The 16,507-nt window shown below is 37.2% G+C and overlaps 1 protein-coding gene and 1 non-coding gene across 7 annotated transcripts in view; one reads left to right on the top strand and one right to left on the bottom strand.

Moving 5' to 3' along the window:
- The window catches only part of LOC138333834 (anoctamin-7-like), a 35,307-nt gene extending 21,217 nt beyond the window's left edge, over window positions 1-14,090 (top strand). For 2 of the 6 annotated variants that reach the window (XM_069282449.1, XM_069282450.1), the window contains exons 18-23: window positions 495-628; window positions 743-833; window positions 1,229-1,360; window positions 2,891-2,920; window positions 7,575-11,979; window positions 12,447-14,090. In XM_069282449.1, the coding sequence (XP_069138550.1) occupies window positions 495-628; window positions 743-833; window positions 1,229-1,360; window positions 2,891-2,920; window positions 7,575-7,655 (468 nt within the window). In that variant the 3' untranslated portion in view covers window positions 7,656-11,979; window positions 12,447-14,090. The remainder of the gene's footprint in view (window positions 1-494; window positions 629-742; window positions 834-1,228; window positions 1,361-2,890; window positions 2,921-7,574; window positions 11,980-12,446) is intronic. The other 4 variants (XM_069282452.1, XM_069282451.1, XM_069282453.1 and 1 more) reach the window with 4 other exon arrangements.
- A 2,242-nt stretch (window positions 14,091-16,332) lies between these two features.
- Window positions 16,333-16,404, bottom strand: Trnad-guc (transfer RNA aspartic acid (anticodon GUC)). Its single transcript has one exon. It is a non-coding gene; the product is annotated as a tRNA-Asp (tRNA).
- Window positions 16,405-16,507: the final 103 nt, after the last annotated feature.

The raw sequence follows: 16,507 nt of genomic DNA, 5'->3' as shown, positions 1-16,507 counted from the left end.
TCTTTACTTCTTTTCCTATCTAACTGATGCTAGGGTTGTCAGATCACTGTTAAGGCCCTTGAGCCTTTTGTTAGGTGACCTTAATGCCAGTGACCCTTGACCTGTAGGTCAGTGTAAGGTATCTGCAGCCATCCACCTGTCGACCTGTCCTTTCAATTCGTACAAGCCATTAATTGTTAATGTTAACTAAATTTGGCCAGAAGGGAAGTTTGTATAAGTCTTGGATCTAATCTTTTTGCAGAACAGTACTGCGCTAAAAATCATTTTCAGCTCTTATTTGTTGAATTAAAACATATACATTGTAATTCTCAAAATGGTGGTAATTATTAGTGGTAAATAACACCAAATGTTTTTTCTTGATTTGTGAGTATTAAAATTAGGGCACATATAACTTCAATTTTAAATGCCTGCATAAGTCCCTAGCTTCAGTTTGTTGGCCTGTCTCTATATTGTTCAGTTTGTTGTCACTGTTCCTGATGTGTTTTCTATTTCAGGCATTCCTCATTGCATTTACATCAGAGTTTTTACCGCGACTGTTGTACCAGTATCACTACGACTGGGACCTTAAAGGATACACAGAATTCTCCTTGTCTATCAGTCCTAACGGCACTCTTAACCAAACATGTCTGTAAGTAAATGTCATACCCTCCGACAAACATGTCTGTAAGTAAATGTCATACCCTCCACCAAACATTCTATAGCAGTATTAAACAGACTGATCACTGATTGTTTTCTCTTTTAGGTACCGTGACTATAGAGATAATCATGGAAACCACACCCTTTTTTACTGGAATCTTTTGGCGCTTCGTCTTGGATTTGTCATCCTATTTGAGGTAGGACAGATACTGATACGCTATGATCTTCATTGATTGTTCCTTTCATTTGATATTTTATGAAATTTTTTATTAGCCAATCTGATGGTTGGCTATTTCAATCACCTCACATCTGTGGGCCGTTGTCTTCCATTCAATTATAATCTCATATGTTCTACTTCGTATCTGAACCGTACATAAATTAATTTATTTCTAAATATTTCAATTGAATTCTCACAAGACTGACGTTCTTTTAAACTCATTATAGAACAGAACACCTCGGAGCCTTCCGAGCAATTTTCAGCTGACAAAGTGCATTGTATTAAGCCAGGTTGTCAAATTTTCTTAGTCTGTATTAACCAAGTATCCTTGTATCAACTGTGATGGAAATACATTATTGATTTCATCTTTTACAGCATTTTGTATTCGGCGTATGCAGACTTATAGACATCCTTGTTCCGGATGTACCTGAAGCACTGGAACTGAAAATCAAGAGGGAGCGCTATCTTGCCAAACAGGCCCTAGCTGACACCGACGCCATTATGCAGGTATGAAATGCTGACTTTGACATTGCAATGGTCAGGTGACCGTCACATTGCAGTGGTCAGGTTACCTTTGCTGTGGTCAGATGATCTTCACATTGCAATGGTCAGGTGACCTTCATATTGCAATGGTCAGGTGACCTTCACATTGCAATGGTCAGGTGACCTTAACATTGCAGTGGTCAGGTGACCTTCACATTGCAATGGTCAGGTGACCGTCACATTGCAATGGTCAGGTGACCTTCACATTGCAATGGTCAGGTGACCTTCACATTGCAATGGTCAGGTGACCGTCACATTGCAATGGTCAGGTGACCGTCACATTGCAATGGTCAGGTGACCTTCACATTGCAATGGTCAGGTGACTGTCACATTGCAATGGTCAGGTGACCTTCACATTGCAGTGGTCAGGAATACATATGAAGGTCACCCGTTCTTGGATGATCACTTGGATGTGATTGCAACAATTGATAGACATGATTTGCTTTGACACGGTTAATACTTTGATATTTTTACTGCCATCAGAAACATATATACATAGAGATTGGCAACTTCGCCAATTTTATGATAGGCAGATGTACCTCTCTATGTCCCTAGGGGCTTTTAGATAAACTCTTAAATAGTTATATACAGCAGAATAACTTTGATATGTTATAAAAGTTAAGTAATTTTCAGATGGTTTGAGTACGATTTTGGAAAGAAAAAATAATATTTTAACTTATATGTTAATAAAACAAAATGCACTTCCGGTTTTGAATGCCTGATTTTCGAAAAACCAGGTAAAATTGCTCATTTTCATACTTTCAAAAATCATATTAAATAACATCAATTGGGAAAACTGATCACATCAAACCATGATATAATGTGTAAACTTTGTGTTGATGCAAAAGTATCTTGTTTAAAAGAATACACTTAAATGTAGTTAGCCAAGGGAAAATGCCTATAAACTGGAGGTCCCTCTGCCTGTCAACATAGACAAAGAAGGAGTTTCCAATCTCTATGTATATATATTTCTTTCTGCTGCCATCCAATAGCCAGTTGGTTTGACAATTACTAGTTTCCAATTGACCATTGAAAAGTAACATAGTATCACATAGGATGTGGTAAATAAATATAAAACTGTTAAATATTGATTCAGACAATCTTACTCCTGAGGGAGAAAATATATCTAATTCAAACAGTACAAATGTCTCATACAAATATTTGGTCTCTTGGCCATCTTCAAGTACGTGGAAATAAATTTTATAAAGAAGAGATAGGTACACTGTTTAAATTATATGTTAAATTTTGACAAGACATATTTTGATTACCTAATAAATTTTATATTTGTTATCCCAATTAGTTTTGATGAACAAATTATTTTGACTGATACTGGTGCATTGTTTTGAAATGATAGATAGTTTAAAAGCCAAAAAAAACGCAGAGAAAAAATCAACAAATATCTGTGCCCTTGGGTGGGGGTCTACAATAATTGGTTTATAGTAGGGTTATATTGTTGATGAACTGTTGTGACTGACCGTTGGCTGTTTACCACAGAATGTACAAGCTGAGGACGATGAGGAGGATGTAAGTGACCACTAGTTTGTATCTATGTGTATTCCTCCCCACCTAACCTACAGAATGCTTCTACTGTATAAACTGTATTTAATAAGGAATCGAAAACCAAGACTTAGTGTACTGTATAAACTGTATTTAATAAGGAATCGAAAACCAAGTGACTGTATATATACCTTAATGCTTCTAATGTATAAACTGTATTTAAGAAATCAAAATACAATGTGTACTCTATATATATCTTAATGCTTCTAATGTATAAACTGTATTTAATAAGTAATCAAAAACCAAGTGACTGTATATATACCTTAATGCTTCTAATGTAAAAACTGTTTAATGTAAACCATGCTTCTAATGTATAAACTGTATTAAGGAATCAAAAACCAATGTGACTGTATATATACCTTAATGCTTCTAATGTATAAACTGTATTTAAGGAATCAAAAAACCAAGTGTACTCTATATATACCTTAATGTTCTTATGTATAAACTGTATATATAAGGAATCAAAAAAACCAAGACTTAGTGTACTGTATATATATCTTAACGCTTCTAATGTATTAATTATTTAAGGAATCGAAAACCAAGTGCACTGTATGTATATCTTAATACTTCTAACGTATAGACTGTATTTAAGGAATCAAAAACCAAGTGCACTGTATATATACCCTATGTAAAAACTAACATAAAAATGAAAACAGAAAGAAAAATATATCATACTCACATTAATTTGAATAATTATTTTTTTAAAACTTTCTGCTCTGTATTTTGAACTACAATAGCAAATTCATACTGTTAACATGGAAATTATCACTAAATATATCAAGACCTTTTCACCCAAAAAGTTTCCACCACACCCAGAGTTTTGTGAATACATCTAATATGGAAACATGTCAACAACTCACTGATTAAAAAAATTGGTTTACTGGAAGGAACTACCTTGTTAGACTCATTTTTTTACGTACTTATATAACCAGAAGTTTGAAGTTATTCATATCCCGAAAATAACGCCGACATGAAATGTTTGCTCTTACAAATCACGAAAATAAGCACTCGCAAAAATATCCATGTTTATAGTATGAATTATTTACATTTCAAATCAAAGCTTAAGAGATACATTTACCAAAAATTGTATAGATTCTGAAGAAGTTATCCTATCTAGTACAAAGCTAAAATCATGTGCCTTTCAATGTAAAATGGTGAGCATTTTGAACAAATTATGGAAATTGATAATACATAATATGTTGTACAAAACTTTGTGAGGTAGGTTAGAGCGGTAAATATAAATGAATTATTTAGACACATCGATAGAAGAGTTAGATACAGGCGTAGAGAGTACTGTGTTACTAAGTGGTCCTGAGTGTTGTGGAATGCATGCTTTCTTACATTGTCGTACATGTGTTAACAAATACACTGTCAATGAAGAGGCTCTAACATGTTTAGTGTCAATAACATACCAGCTTGATAGAAACATATTATGGATAATATTTAAACATGATATAAAAATTCCTTCTATCACCAGCTTTAAGACATATGTACAAGCATACTAACTTCACCAACAAAGAAATCATTATTTACAAGCATACTAACTTCACCAACAAAAAATTTCGTTAAAGTGGAGATTAATAGCTTTATAATATGATGTCGGAGAATTGTTGTACAGGGTTGTTGTTTGTTGTATCTATAACCACTCATATGTTGTAACATTGTGAGAATATATGTTCGGACTAGATGTTTATCCTAGCTGTAAATGTTGTACAATGTATAGATATAAGAATGTTGTGTAAACTATAGAATGTGCTACTACACATATGTCCAGGAATGTGCTACTACACATATGTCCAGGAATGATCTTACTGTTGACTATCAGGGTATACTGGAAACACCCTGACTGGATCTCAGTCTGTTGTTTACTGTTGTTTACAAATCTCTGTCTGTTGTTTACTGTTGTTAGGCCATCTGACCAGAAAGGTCAGGATGACCTAAAGTCATCATGCTTTGTCCGTCGTTATGCGCTGTCCACCTTGCGCAGTGTGTAAACTTTTCATTCCAACAACTTTTTCTCAATAACTGAAAAGTCCCAGGGTAATGGGCCTGTAGGATACTTGGATGAAGTGGTATCATGTTTGGTAAAATGAACGACCTTGACTTTCATTCAAGGTCACAGGGGTCAAAAAAGCTTGATTTTTTCAAATGACTTCTTGTTAATATAACTAAGAGGCCTAAAGACCTGATATTGAGCCTGTAGCATTCTTTGATGAAACGCTATCAAGTTTGTTAAAATAAATAACCTCGGGCTCTATTCAAGGTCACAGGCATCAAATTGGCTAAAGTGAATGACCTTGGCCTACTTTTAAGGTCAGAGTTATCAAATTATCGGAAACTTACAGTTTCAACTAAGGAGTTCCTTGTATTGCCTTAACTGTTAGCCACTACTTTATACTTTGACTGTATTATTTCATGCCAGTAGTCAGATGACCGTTAAGGCCCATGGGCCTCTTGTCTGTTGTTTACTTTTGTTTACAAATCTCTGTGTACTGTTTACTGTTGTTTACAAATCTTAAATCCTAAACCTCAACCAACACAGAGATGAGAGAGATTAACTGATAACTAATTAGCCTTTGGAATGTTTTCTTTCAGTCAATTGATGTAACATATGATGTCTTTGATTTCTTACATATTTTTCAACACCAATGAAAACCTAATGAATGCTTCTGGTAGGTCAAAATTGAGATATTTTCGGATAGATCTGGATATTGCTACAAAGGGTTTTTTGAAAGGATGATGAGTAAAGTGGTTTCCATTGTATTGTTTTCAGAACTCTAAATGTCATTTAATTGCCATAGTTACCAATGAAAATAATACATTATTGTGTATGTGTTGGTGAGCATATTATTTAACTTTGAGATAATGGTTCTATTAAAAAAATCAAATGTAATAAAAGATTAGCATGTTCTCAAATGCACTGAAGGTTTGTTGATCAAATTCATTTCAGATGTAGGTTTATATCTTCAGTAGTAATGCATATTACAATCTGGGACCTCAGCTGATCATTTTGAATTTTGATACTGAAGGTTTTTGCTGCTATGTTGACATTATGATTATATATTTTCCTTCAAGTGCTTCAAAAGCAGAGAAAAACATTCTCTTTCCTTGACGGACAGAAATCATGTGATGGCAGCTGCAAAGTGATGGAGGTCATGTGACGGTGGCTGTCAAATGACAGATCATGTGATGGTGGCTGCCAAGAGACAGAGGTCATGTGATGGTGGCCGCCAAGTGACAGAGGTCATGTGATGGTGGCCGCCAAGTGACAGAGGTCATGTGATGGTGGCCGCCAAGTGACAGAGGTCATGTGATGGTGGCCGCCAAGTGACAGAGGTCATGTGATGGTGGCCGCCAAGTGACAGAGGTCATGTGATGGTGGCCGCCAAGTGACAGAGGTCATGTGATGGTGGCCGCCAAGTGACAGAGGTCATGTGATGGTGGCCGCCAAGTGACAGAGGTCATGTGATGGTGGCCGCCAAGTGACAGAGGTCATGTGATGGTGGCCGCCAAGTGACAGAGGTCATGTGATGGTGGCCACCAAGTGACAGAGGTCATGTGATAGTGGCCTCCAAGTGAAAGAGGTCATGTGATGGTGGCCCCCAAGTGACAGAATTCATGTGATGGTGGCCGCCAAGTGACAAGGTCATGTGATGGTGGCTGCCAAGTGGACAGAGGTCATGTGATGGTGGCTGCCAAGTGACAGAGCCGCCAAGTGACAGAGGTCATGTGATGGTGGCCGCCAAATGACAGAGGTCATGTGATGGTGGCCGCCAAGTGATAGAGGTCATGTGATGGTGGCCGCAAAGTGACAGAGGTCATGTGAATGGTAGCCCCCAAGTGACAGATCAAGGAAATGTGATGGTGGGCTCCAAGTGACAGAGGTCATGTGATTGTGGCTGCAAATTGACAGAATTCATGTGATTGTGGCTGCCAAGTGACAGAGGTCATGTGATAGTGGCCGCCAAGTGACAGAGGTCATGTAATGGTGGCCGCCAAGTGACAGAAGTCATGTGATGGTGGCCGCCAAGTGACAGAAGTCATGTGATTGTGGCCGCCAAGTGACAGAGGTCATGTGATGGTGGCCGCCAAGTGACAGAATTCATGTGATGGTAGCCGCCAAATGACAGAATTCATGTGATGGTGGCCGCCAAGTGACAGAAGTCATGTGATGGTAGCCGCCAAGTGACAGAGGTCATGTGATTGTGGCCGCCAAGTGACAGAGGTTAAGTGATGGTGGCCGCCAAGTGACAGAGGTCATGTGATTGTGGCCACCAAGTGACAGAGGTCATGTGATGGTGGCCACCAAGTGACAGAGGTCATGTGATGGTGGCCGCCAAGTGACAGAGGTCATGTGATGATAGCCGCCAAGTGACAGAGGTCATGTGATGGTGGCCACCAAGTGACAGAGGTCATGTGATGGTGGCCGCCAAGATCCATCTGTGATATCTTTATACATAAACATCTATCAGTCCTGAATATTGTTTTGGTGTCTGTTTAGGTCCATGGACCTCAAGTTGATATCCATATTTTTGACAATGATGTAAATGGAAAGTCCAAACTTTTATAATAAAAAGATGAAAGAAAATGATTATAATGATGCCTGTTCTGTATTTTACAGATTGCCAAAGGGGATGATGAAGATGCTATGGGTAATGCAGAAGTGATAGTAAAAGTGGACAAAGGAGATGATGGTTCCTAACTGTGAAATAAACGAAGAAGATAGTTCTGTAAAGTCAGATTTCCTACATCTGTAAAGATTTTCTTTTGTGTCGTGAACTTTGAAATTGTAGATCTAGTATTTTAAAGATTGAATCATACTATGTTTTTTGCTTTTGTTCCTATGGAGATATGTCTTCAGTAAATAATCATCATTTTTGCATAGCATATACATGTACCTTTATCTCTAAAATAAGTAAAGAAAAAAGTGTAAAATTTTTATCTTTATCTCAAAAATAAGCAAAGAAAAAGGATGGATTTATGTAAATTTGTCCTTGGTGTGATTTTTGTTGATGTTTCTTAGATTCTATCGTGTGAACTTGTGTGTTTACCTTGTCTGAGATGTAACTCAACATTGTTATGATTCTATGTGCAATGCCATGTGCCACTATATATACTCTTTATTACCTGTGATGGTTGTGAAATCCATACCTGTTGTGTCCACCAAATACATAAAACTTATTGACTGACTGATGTTTTTACACCTTATATTGATTGGAGTTCTCCAAACATTTATATCCCCTGATGAGACCGCCATTCGTTGTTGTAGATCGTCAGTTAATATTACGCAAAAAACATTTTATCATAATACAGCCCTGACTATTCTTCCTTATCAATATGAGTTAATTACATTCCATAATTTCTCATATACATTATATAATTTTACACCTGTTATTTATTACTCTTCACATTCCATTCTCATATATATTGTATAATTTTAAACCTTTTATTTAATACCCTTTAATTATTAATATATAATAATGACCTGTCACTTATATTCTTGGTAGGATGTCCCAGACTTATTTTCAAGACCGGCTTAATTTCAAGCCCATCTTTTTTCCTATAAGGCATGATGGACTTCTACATACGACACAACTTACTTTTGAAACTTTCTTTTTTAAAAGTGAGGATTTACCTTTAGAAGTCCACAAGTATTGTTTATAAAGGTGCATAATATTGTGAGGAGAGCTATGATAAGTGCTTGCTAGTGTAGTCAATCCTGGTCTAAATTCCACAAGAGTGTTCCTTAATACAAAAGTGACAAGAAACTGTATCCTACATTCTAGGAGAATTATGTATACTTGGTATCGTGATCCAACATTCTTTCGCAGCTATTAAATTTTTCAATTTTCAATTTTGAAAACAAGTTCACAAAGATTAATATTCGCGGAGTCAACAATTGAATGATAATTCCTATCAATATAGATATTAATTTGCAGAGATAAACTTCTGTGAATTTACTTGAATTGCAAAATTTGTGTAAATGTAATGGACGCTAATGAAAGTTGGTTTACAGTACTAAGAGATTTGTGTATCCTGCTACAGGAGATGTCTGTGCTACAATATACTTCTCATCGGTAAATCATGTACCGACAATAGGAATAATATTTTTGCAGTGGGAGTTGTGCTAACCTGTTGCTATGTCTTTCATATACATAAAATGTTTATATTCCCTGTGCAACAAAAATAATTGAAACCTTACTGATCAAAATGAATTCTAGAAAAGTTTGATTTTTAGTTCATCTGCCCGAAGATGCGTTAGTGCACCATGCATCGTACTGTATCCACTCAGGATGAAGGGGTACCAAATCTGTTCAAATGATTGACCTTGACTTTTATTCAAGGTCACAGGTCAAATATTTAAGTTAAAATCATTACACAACTTCTTCTGATTAACCAAGAGGCCTAGACACCTGATATTACCTGGGTCATACATAGAAATTCTTATTGACTTCCTTTTTAACTATGCACCATGATTACCAGATAGCAGGTGAGCAATTTGGGCCCATCAGACCCTTGTTTATCATGAAACCTATTGCCAATATTACTTTAGTTATTACTTTCATTATCCCACATTGTTTCATTAGTTACTTTCATTGTCCCATATTGCCTATATAACCTGTGCATTATGGCTTGAGATTGATGAATGAGAAACCCTACCCTTGTTGTTGGCCATTAGACAAACACTGATACTAGCAATACATTAGACCATGCCCTGGACAATCAAAGACCCCATTAGACCATGCCTTGGACAAACCTGACCCAAGACACCATTAGACCGTGCCCCGGACATTCGAAGACACCATAAGACCATGCCCCAGACAATCCAAGGCACCATTAGACCATGCCCTGGACAAACCTGACCCAAGACACCATTAGACCGTGCCACGGACATTCGAAGACACCATAAGACCATGCCCCAGACAACCCAAGACACTGTAAGACCATGCCCTGGACAAACCTGACCCAAGGCACCATTAGGCCATGCCTTGGACAATCCAAGACACCATTAGACCATGCTTCAGACAACCCAAGACACCATTAGACCATGCCCTTGACAAACCTGACCCAAGACACCATTAGACCATGCCTTGGACAATCCAAGACACCATTAGACCATGCTTCAGACAACCCAAGACACCATTAGACCATGCCCTTGACAAACCTGACCCAAGACACCATTAGACCATGCCTCAGACAACCCAATGCGCCATTAGGCCATGCCTCAGACAACCCAAGGCACCATTAGGCCATGCCCCGGACAGTCCAAGACACCATTAGACCATGCTGTGGACAAGCCTGACCCAAGGCACCATTAGGCTATGCCCCCGACAACCCAAGGCACCATAAGACCATGCCCTGGACAACCCAAGGCACCATAAGACCATGCCCTGGACAACCCAAGGCACCATTAGGCCATGCCCTGGACAACCCAAGGCACCACTAGAGCATGCCTCGGACAATCCAAGGCATCATTCGGCTATGCCCTGGACAACCCAAGGCACCATAAGACCATGCCCTAGACAAACCTGACCCAAGACACCATTAGGCCACTCCCAGGACAACCCAAGGCACCATTAGGCTATGCCTTAGACAACCTAAGGCACCATTAGGCCATGCCTCAGACAACCTAAGACACCATTAGGCCATGCCTCGGACAACCCAAGGCACCATTAGGCTATGCCTTAGACAACCTAAGGCACCATTAGGCCATGCCTCGGACAACCTAAGGCACCATTAGGCCATGCCTCGGACAACCTAAGGCACCATTAGGCCACTCCCAGGACAACCCAAGGCACCATTAGGCCATGCCTCAGACAACCGAAGATGCCATAGCTTTATCACCTACACAAATAGTAGTCCCAAACCCTTTATAATTCCACATTCATATCAATACATGAATCATTAAAATACATGTCATGTTTCTATTAAAATGTTTCAAACTTCGGACCATTTGTTGCTTGAACTATATACAGGAACATATGTGAACCTCAAATTAGCATTAATGAATTCACGTCGTATTTGAAAAACACTTCAAAATATTCCTGATAACGCCATACAATTCAGAGACTGTTTAATTCCACCATTAACTTGAATGAGCAACTGGTCTGTGATGTTTAGATGAAATTCAATGAGTCTTGATTAAGCTTTATTAAAATTGCGCCTGGTTTAAGTAGAGTGAGATAAGTTATTATATACATCTGTTAAGTTAAAACATTCCAGCTACTGTGGGACAGCTAGCTGTTGGACCCTAAAAAGACTATGATCATGGTATTAATCAACATATGTACTATAATAGAGATCGATATCTTCGAGAGATCTTACGATGTAGAAAATTTAATCCACAAATATCACATACGGTAAAGCAGGTTATTTTCGCGGACCTAAATTTTTTGCAATTTGATCTAAAAATAAGAAAATCCATTTTAGCGATTTTGTATGTTCCTGATATGGATTTAAGGGTAGATATCTGATCCATCCATTTCTCATTATTTCATGGATCAAATTTTTGTGATCTTATCAAAGTGGTGCGAACTTACGAAAATATCAACCCCGCGAAAAATAACTGGCTTTACGGTATACTTTTCGAATGTCTGATTGTGCATTGGCTCATTGACAGCCAGGGTCATTTAGGGCCAAGCTAATTAATTCATTAAAATTTGATTTTCTTGTGTTGAATCAAAATCAATGAATTTATAACCTGTGAAAATAGCAGTCTATATGGTTAATTGTATATATTCAAAGTTTTGATTTTATCAATTCTTTTTTTAGATTTACTTTTCCTGTTAGGTATGAGATAAAGTGACCACTGCATACATTATAAGGTATATGAGATAAAGTGACAACTGGACACATGTTAGGTATGAGGAAAAGTGACCACTGTATACAGGTGTACATTGTTAGGTATGAGGTAAAGTGACCACTGTATACAGGTGTACATTGTTAGGTATGGGTTAAAGTGACCACTGTATACATTGTTAGGTATGAGGTAAAGTGACCACTGTATACATTGTAAGGTATATGAGGTAAAGTGACCACTGTGTACATTGTTAGGTATGAGGTAAAGTGACCACTGTATACAGGTGTACATTGTTAGGTATGAGTTAAAGTGACCACTGTATACAGGTGTACATTGTTAGGTATGGGTTAAAGTGACCACTGTATACATTGTAGGTATGAGGATAAAGTGACCACTGTATACATGTTAGGTATGAGGTAAAGTGACCACTGTATACAGGTGTACATTGTTAGGTATGAGGTAAAGTGACCACTGTATACAGGTGTACATTGTTAGGTATGGGTTAAAGTGACCACTGAATATGTTGTAAGGTATGATGTAAAGTGACCACTGTATACATTGTTAAGTATAAGTTAAAGTGACCACTGTATACAGGTGTACATAGTTAGGTATGGGTTAAAGTGACCACTGTATACATTGTAAGGTATATGAGATAAAGTGACCACTGTATACATTGTACAGGTTAGGTATGAGGTAAAGTGACCACTGTATACAGGTGTACATAGTTAGGTATGGGTTAAAGTGACCACTGTATACATTGTAAGGTGTATGAGGTAAAGTGACCACTGTATACAGGTGTACATTGTTAGGTATGGGTTAAAGTGACCACTGTATACAGGTGTACATAGTTAGGTATGGGTTAAAGTGACCACTGTATACAGGTGTACATTGTTAGGTATGGTTTAAAGTGACCACTGTATACAGGTGTACATAGTTAGGTATGGGTTAAAGTGACCACTGTATACATTGTAAGGTATATGAGGTAAAGTGACCACTGTATACATTGTAAGGTATATGAGGTAAAGTGACCACTGTATACAGGTGTACATTGTTAGGTATGGGTTAAAGTGAGCACTGTATACATTGTAAGGTATGATGTAAAATGACCACTATATACATTGTTGCTGTTGTAGAGAAAGACATCTTTTTTTGGTCAGGATAGTTGTAATGTGGCTGTCACAAGGATGTACCGAACTGTGTCAGATTTTACGATGTTTTTTTTACCTATTAATACTCTCTTATATTTTATTGATGTTATTGACTTTATACATGGTTTTGTGATTTCTTCTAACTTAACATTTTGACTAAAAATCAACGATAGCCGCTTCTCTACTTGCAAAAAGATTCACAAGAAAGAAAATTGGAATTATGGAGATGAGAGAAGAGCAGAAGGTTGGTTATGAAGATAAAGTATACGAGAGAGAAAGGCTGACGATTGATTATGGAGATGAAATACATATACGAGAGAGAAAGGCAGACGATTGATTATTGAGATGAAACATACGAGAGAGAAAGACAGACGAAGTATATGAGAGAGAAAGGCAGACAATTGATTATGTAGATGAAGTATACAGAAGAAAAAAAGCAGACAATTGATTATGAAGATGAAATATACAAGAGAGAGAGGGAGAGAGAGAGAAAGGGAGTAAAACACTTTGTTCTGTCACTCTTAGGTTAGTCATAAAGAGTAATGGAGTTATGATGATGCATTTAAGCATTGGACGTCTTTCAGTTGGCATTCATAGCCAATATGAATGCCAACTGGACAGAGGCTAGCGCGCTATGTTGAATTTGCCTCTGTTCAGTTGGCATTCATATTGGCTATGTATGCCAACTGAAAGACGTTCAATGCTTATATTTACATTTTATGATGAACTCCCAAGGGATTTTGCATCTATAATGAAATAATCATTTGTTATCGTCATGGATGGAACAGCCATTTGAACAGCCGTCTTCCATGATTGCTGACACGACAATTGTGACATCACAATGATAATGACGTCATAATAATCGCGTAAAGTTCATTGTCTATATGACTGCCAACTGTGCTTGGTAATGTTACAAAGTTTGACTTTAGTGGAAATGTAAAGTGACAATTAATGAAGATGGGATAAGAAAGAAATGTGGAGTCTTGATTGTAAGAGGTGTATACTATCCACTAAATAGCAGTACGTTCGGTCAGGTAGCAAGTAGTTTTAGCACATTTGATATCTTTGACATATTCTATTTTTTTTATGTTTAAATACTCCAATCACATTACGTCACGGTGATGGATCTGTTATATGATTTTGGAATTATATTTCACTATTAATAAACTCCAAACTTTTCCTGTTGAAAGCGTTTTTTATGTCATATTTATTGCTTACACTGCTTGTCATCATGCTTAATTTTACGCCGTCCATGGTGCATAAACTTTTCATTCAAACAACTTCTTCTCAGTAACCAAAAGACCCAAGTTACTTATATTGGGCCGGTAGCATGCTTGGATAAAGGGCTACCAAATTTGTTCAAATGAATGACCTTGACCTTCCTTTAAGGGCACAGAAGTCAAATGGGTTAAATTCTTTTAAACAACTTCTTGGTAATAGCTAAGAGACATAAAAAAAACTGATATTGGGCATATAGCATTCTTGGATGAAGGGCTACAAAGTTTGTTCAAATGAATGACCTTGACCTTCATTCAAGGTCACAGGGGTCAAACAGGCTAAAATCTTAGTACTTTTCAATAACTAAGAGGCCTAGATACCTGATACTGGGGCTGTAGCTTTCTGGTATGAAAGGCTACCAAATTTTTTCATGTGAACAACCTTGACTTTCATTCAATGTCACAGGGTTCATTAATAGGCTACAATTTTCAAAATGACTTACTGTGTAGTTGAGTTCTACTGCCATATTCGCCATAGTTAGTGCCCATGTCGCACTCAAAAAAATTTAACAAAAAAAAAAATGTAAACTCTTTTGGTACTCAAGGCACATGATTCTGTCAAAATTAACATTCATACGCCTTCTTTCCTTTGAAACGCATTATTATATAGTGAGAGGCTCACAAGTTCATTTAATATGAGATACAATGCTGATGTTACAAAACATTGTTAAATCCATGGGGAAAGGGTTTATATTTATAACTCATTCTACAGAAGAGGGAGGGGCGATAATTACGGCAAATATTATATTTTAACTCGCATGAAGGACCAAACTGTGACATCCAGCATTACAATTCACATAATCAACTTCTTAAAAACCACTGGTAAGATAAAAGATTAAAGATAAATTATCTGGCTGTCGATTGAGGGTATTCCCATTGTCACATCATCTACGGTTTGTTAATAATCATATTTTTTCTGAAATTGGGTAGTGTTATATGGCTGGCAGGGTTATAGATATTACATATATGTAAAGAGAAAATGTTTATAAAGCCAAACGCCTGAGGTTCGAGGGTCACACAATGACTCCGAATCTGTATTTTCAAAATTAAAGGTTTGTTACATGTACTTACCTTTTTGGAAATGCAGCGGGCAATTTTCTGAAAAGAAGGACGAAAAACATGTAGACAAGACCCTCTTTTCTTTCAAATGTGCATTTTTAGAATATTTCAGTCGGCGAAAATAGGGTGAGGGATGGGGCTAAAAGCAATCCCCATGTTCTCTACTCTCCTGACCTTGATATGATCGACATTCATAAATTTGCACTTGAATTAATGACAATCTGTAATAAATAAAGAGTCCTTGCATTTTAGTGTTCACCATCCCTCACACCTGCCTACATATCATTTTTCTTTAGGCCAAACAAAAAAAAATGTCTGTTTAGGGTTACCCGACCATCCCTAATTTTTTACCCCCGACCCTATTTTTTTCCCACTTTTCAACAAAGTTACAATTTTGATCTCAGACTCCAGTAACGATCGTCATTTTAGAGTGAAAAACCATGCCAACCTACCGACCCTATTTTTTGCCAATTTAACCCTAAACAGACATATTAATTTTTTGGCCTTAAAGGCCCACTACCTTTCCGGAGCAAAATTTAAAGGTTTCTTAAAAACATTAATAACAAAAGAAAATATATATCGATGGCTTAAGATGAGGTTACAACACCAAACATATGCAAGATTTCCTGTCTAATGTACGATAACAGTGGAGATTCATTTCGCTGTTTTGCCGTCTGGCGCAGTGATAGTCAACTACCGCGCGGCATTTAGGACGACGGCGGGAAACATAAAACGACCCGCGTTATGAAAATTAACATTTTATTTATTCTAATTAAACAGTTCTGAAGGTGATGATAAGTGTGCTAGTAAACGTATAGTTAATAACTTCTGCGACTCTACAAAATTATTGATCTCGTTTTACATTCCTATTTTAAAAATTAAAAGCCGTTTCGGAAAGGTAGTGGCCCTTTAAAGAACAAAATAAGAATTAAAATCATAATCAGTCAGCAGTCCCTGTACAGTACACCACTTTTCACTGAGCTGTGACATTATCTTCATTTCAAATAATCAAATGCCACTCAATCTTGAAAACATATTTAAACATGCAACTTAATGAAAAAGAAAAAATAATGGAAAAAAAAAGAAAAATAAATCCTCCCCGGCGGGGAATTGAACCCCGGTCTCCCGCGTGACAGGCGGGGATACTTACCACTATACTACCGAGGATTAGATATTATGTGGGTTATGAGTCTTGGTGGATCCTATCTCGAAATAAGAACTATACTGTATATTGTATTTAATAATGTAAAAGTTGTATTTTTAAGTAATT

Source organism: Argopecten irradians, chromosome 10 (genome assembly GCF_041381155.1).
Source record: "Argopecten irradians isolate NY chromosome 10, Ai_NY, whole genome shotgun sequence".
In the NCBI taxonomy this organism is placed as follows: domain Eukaryota; kingdom Metazoa; phylum Mollusca; class Bivalvia; order Pectinida; family Pectinidae; genus Argopecten; species Argopecten irradians.
Note: the sequence above shows the minus strand (reverse complement) of the source record. Positions and strands in the feature narration are given on the sequence as shown.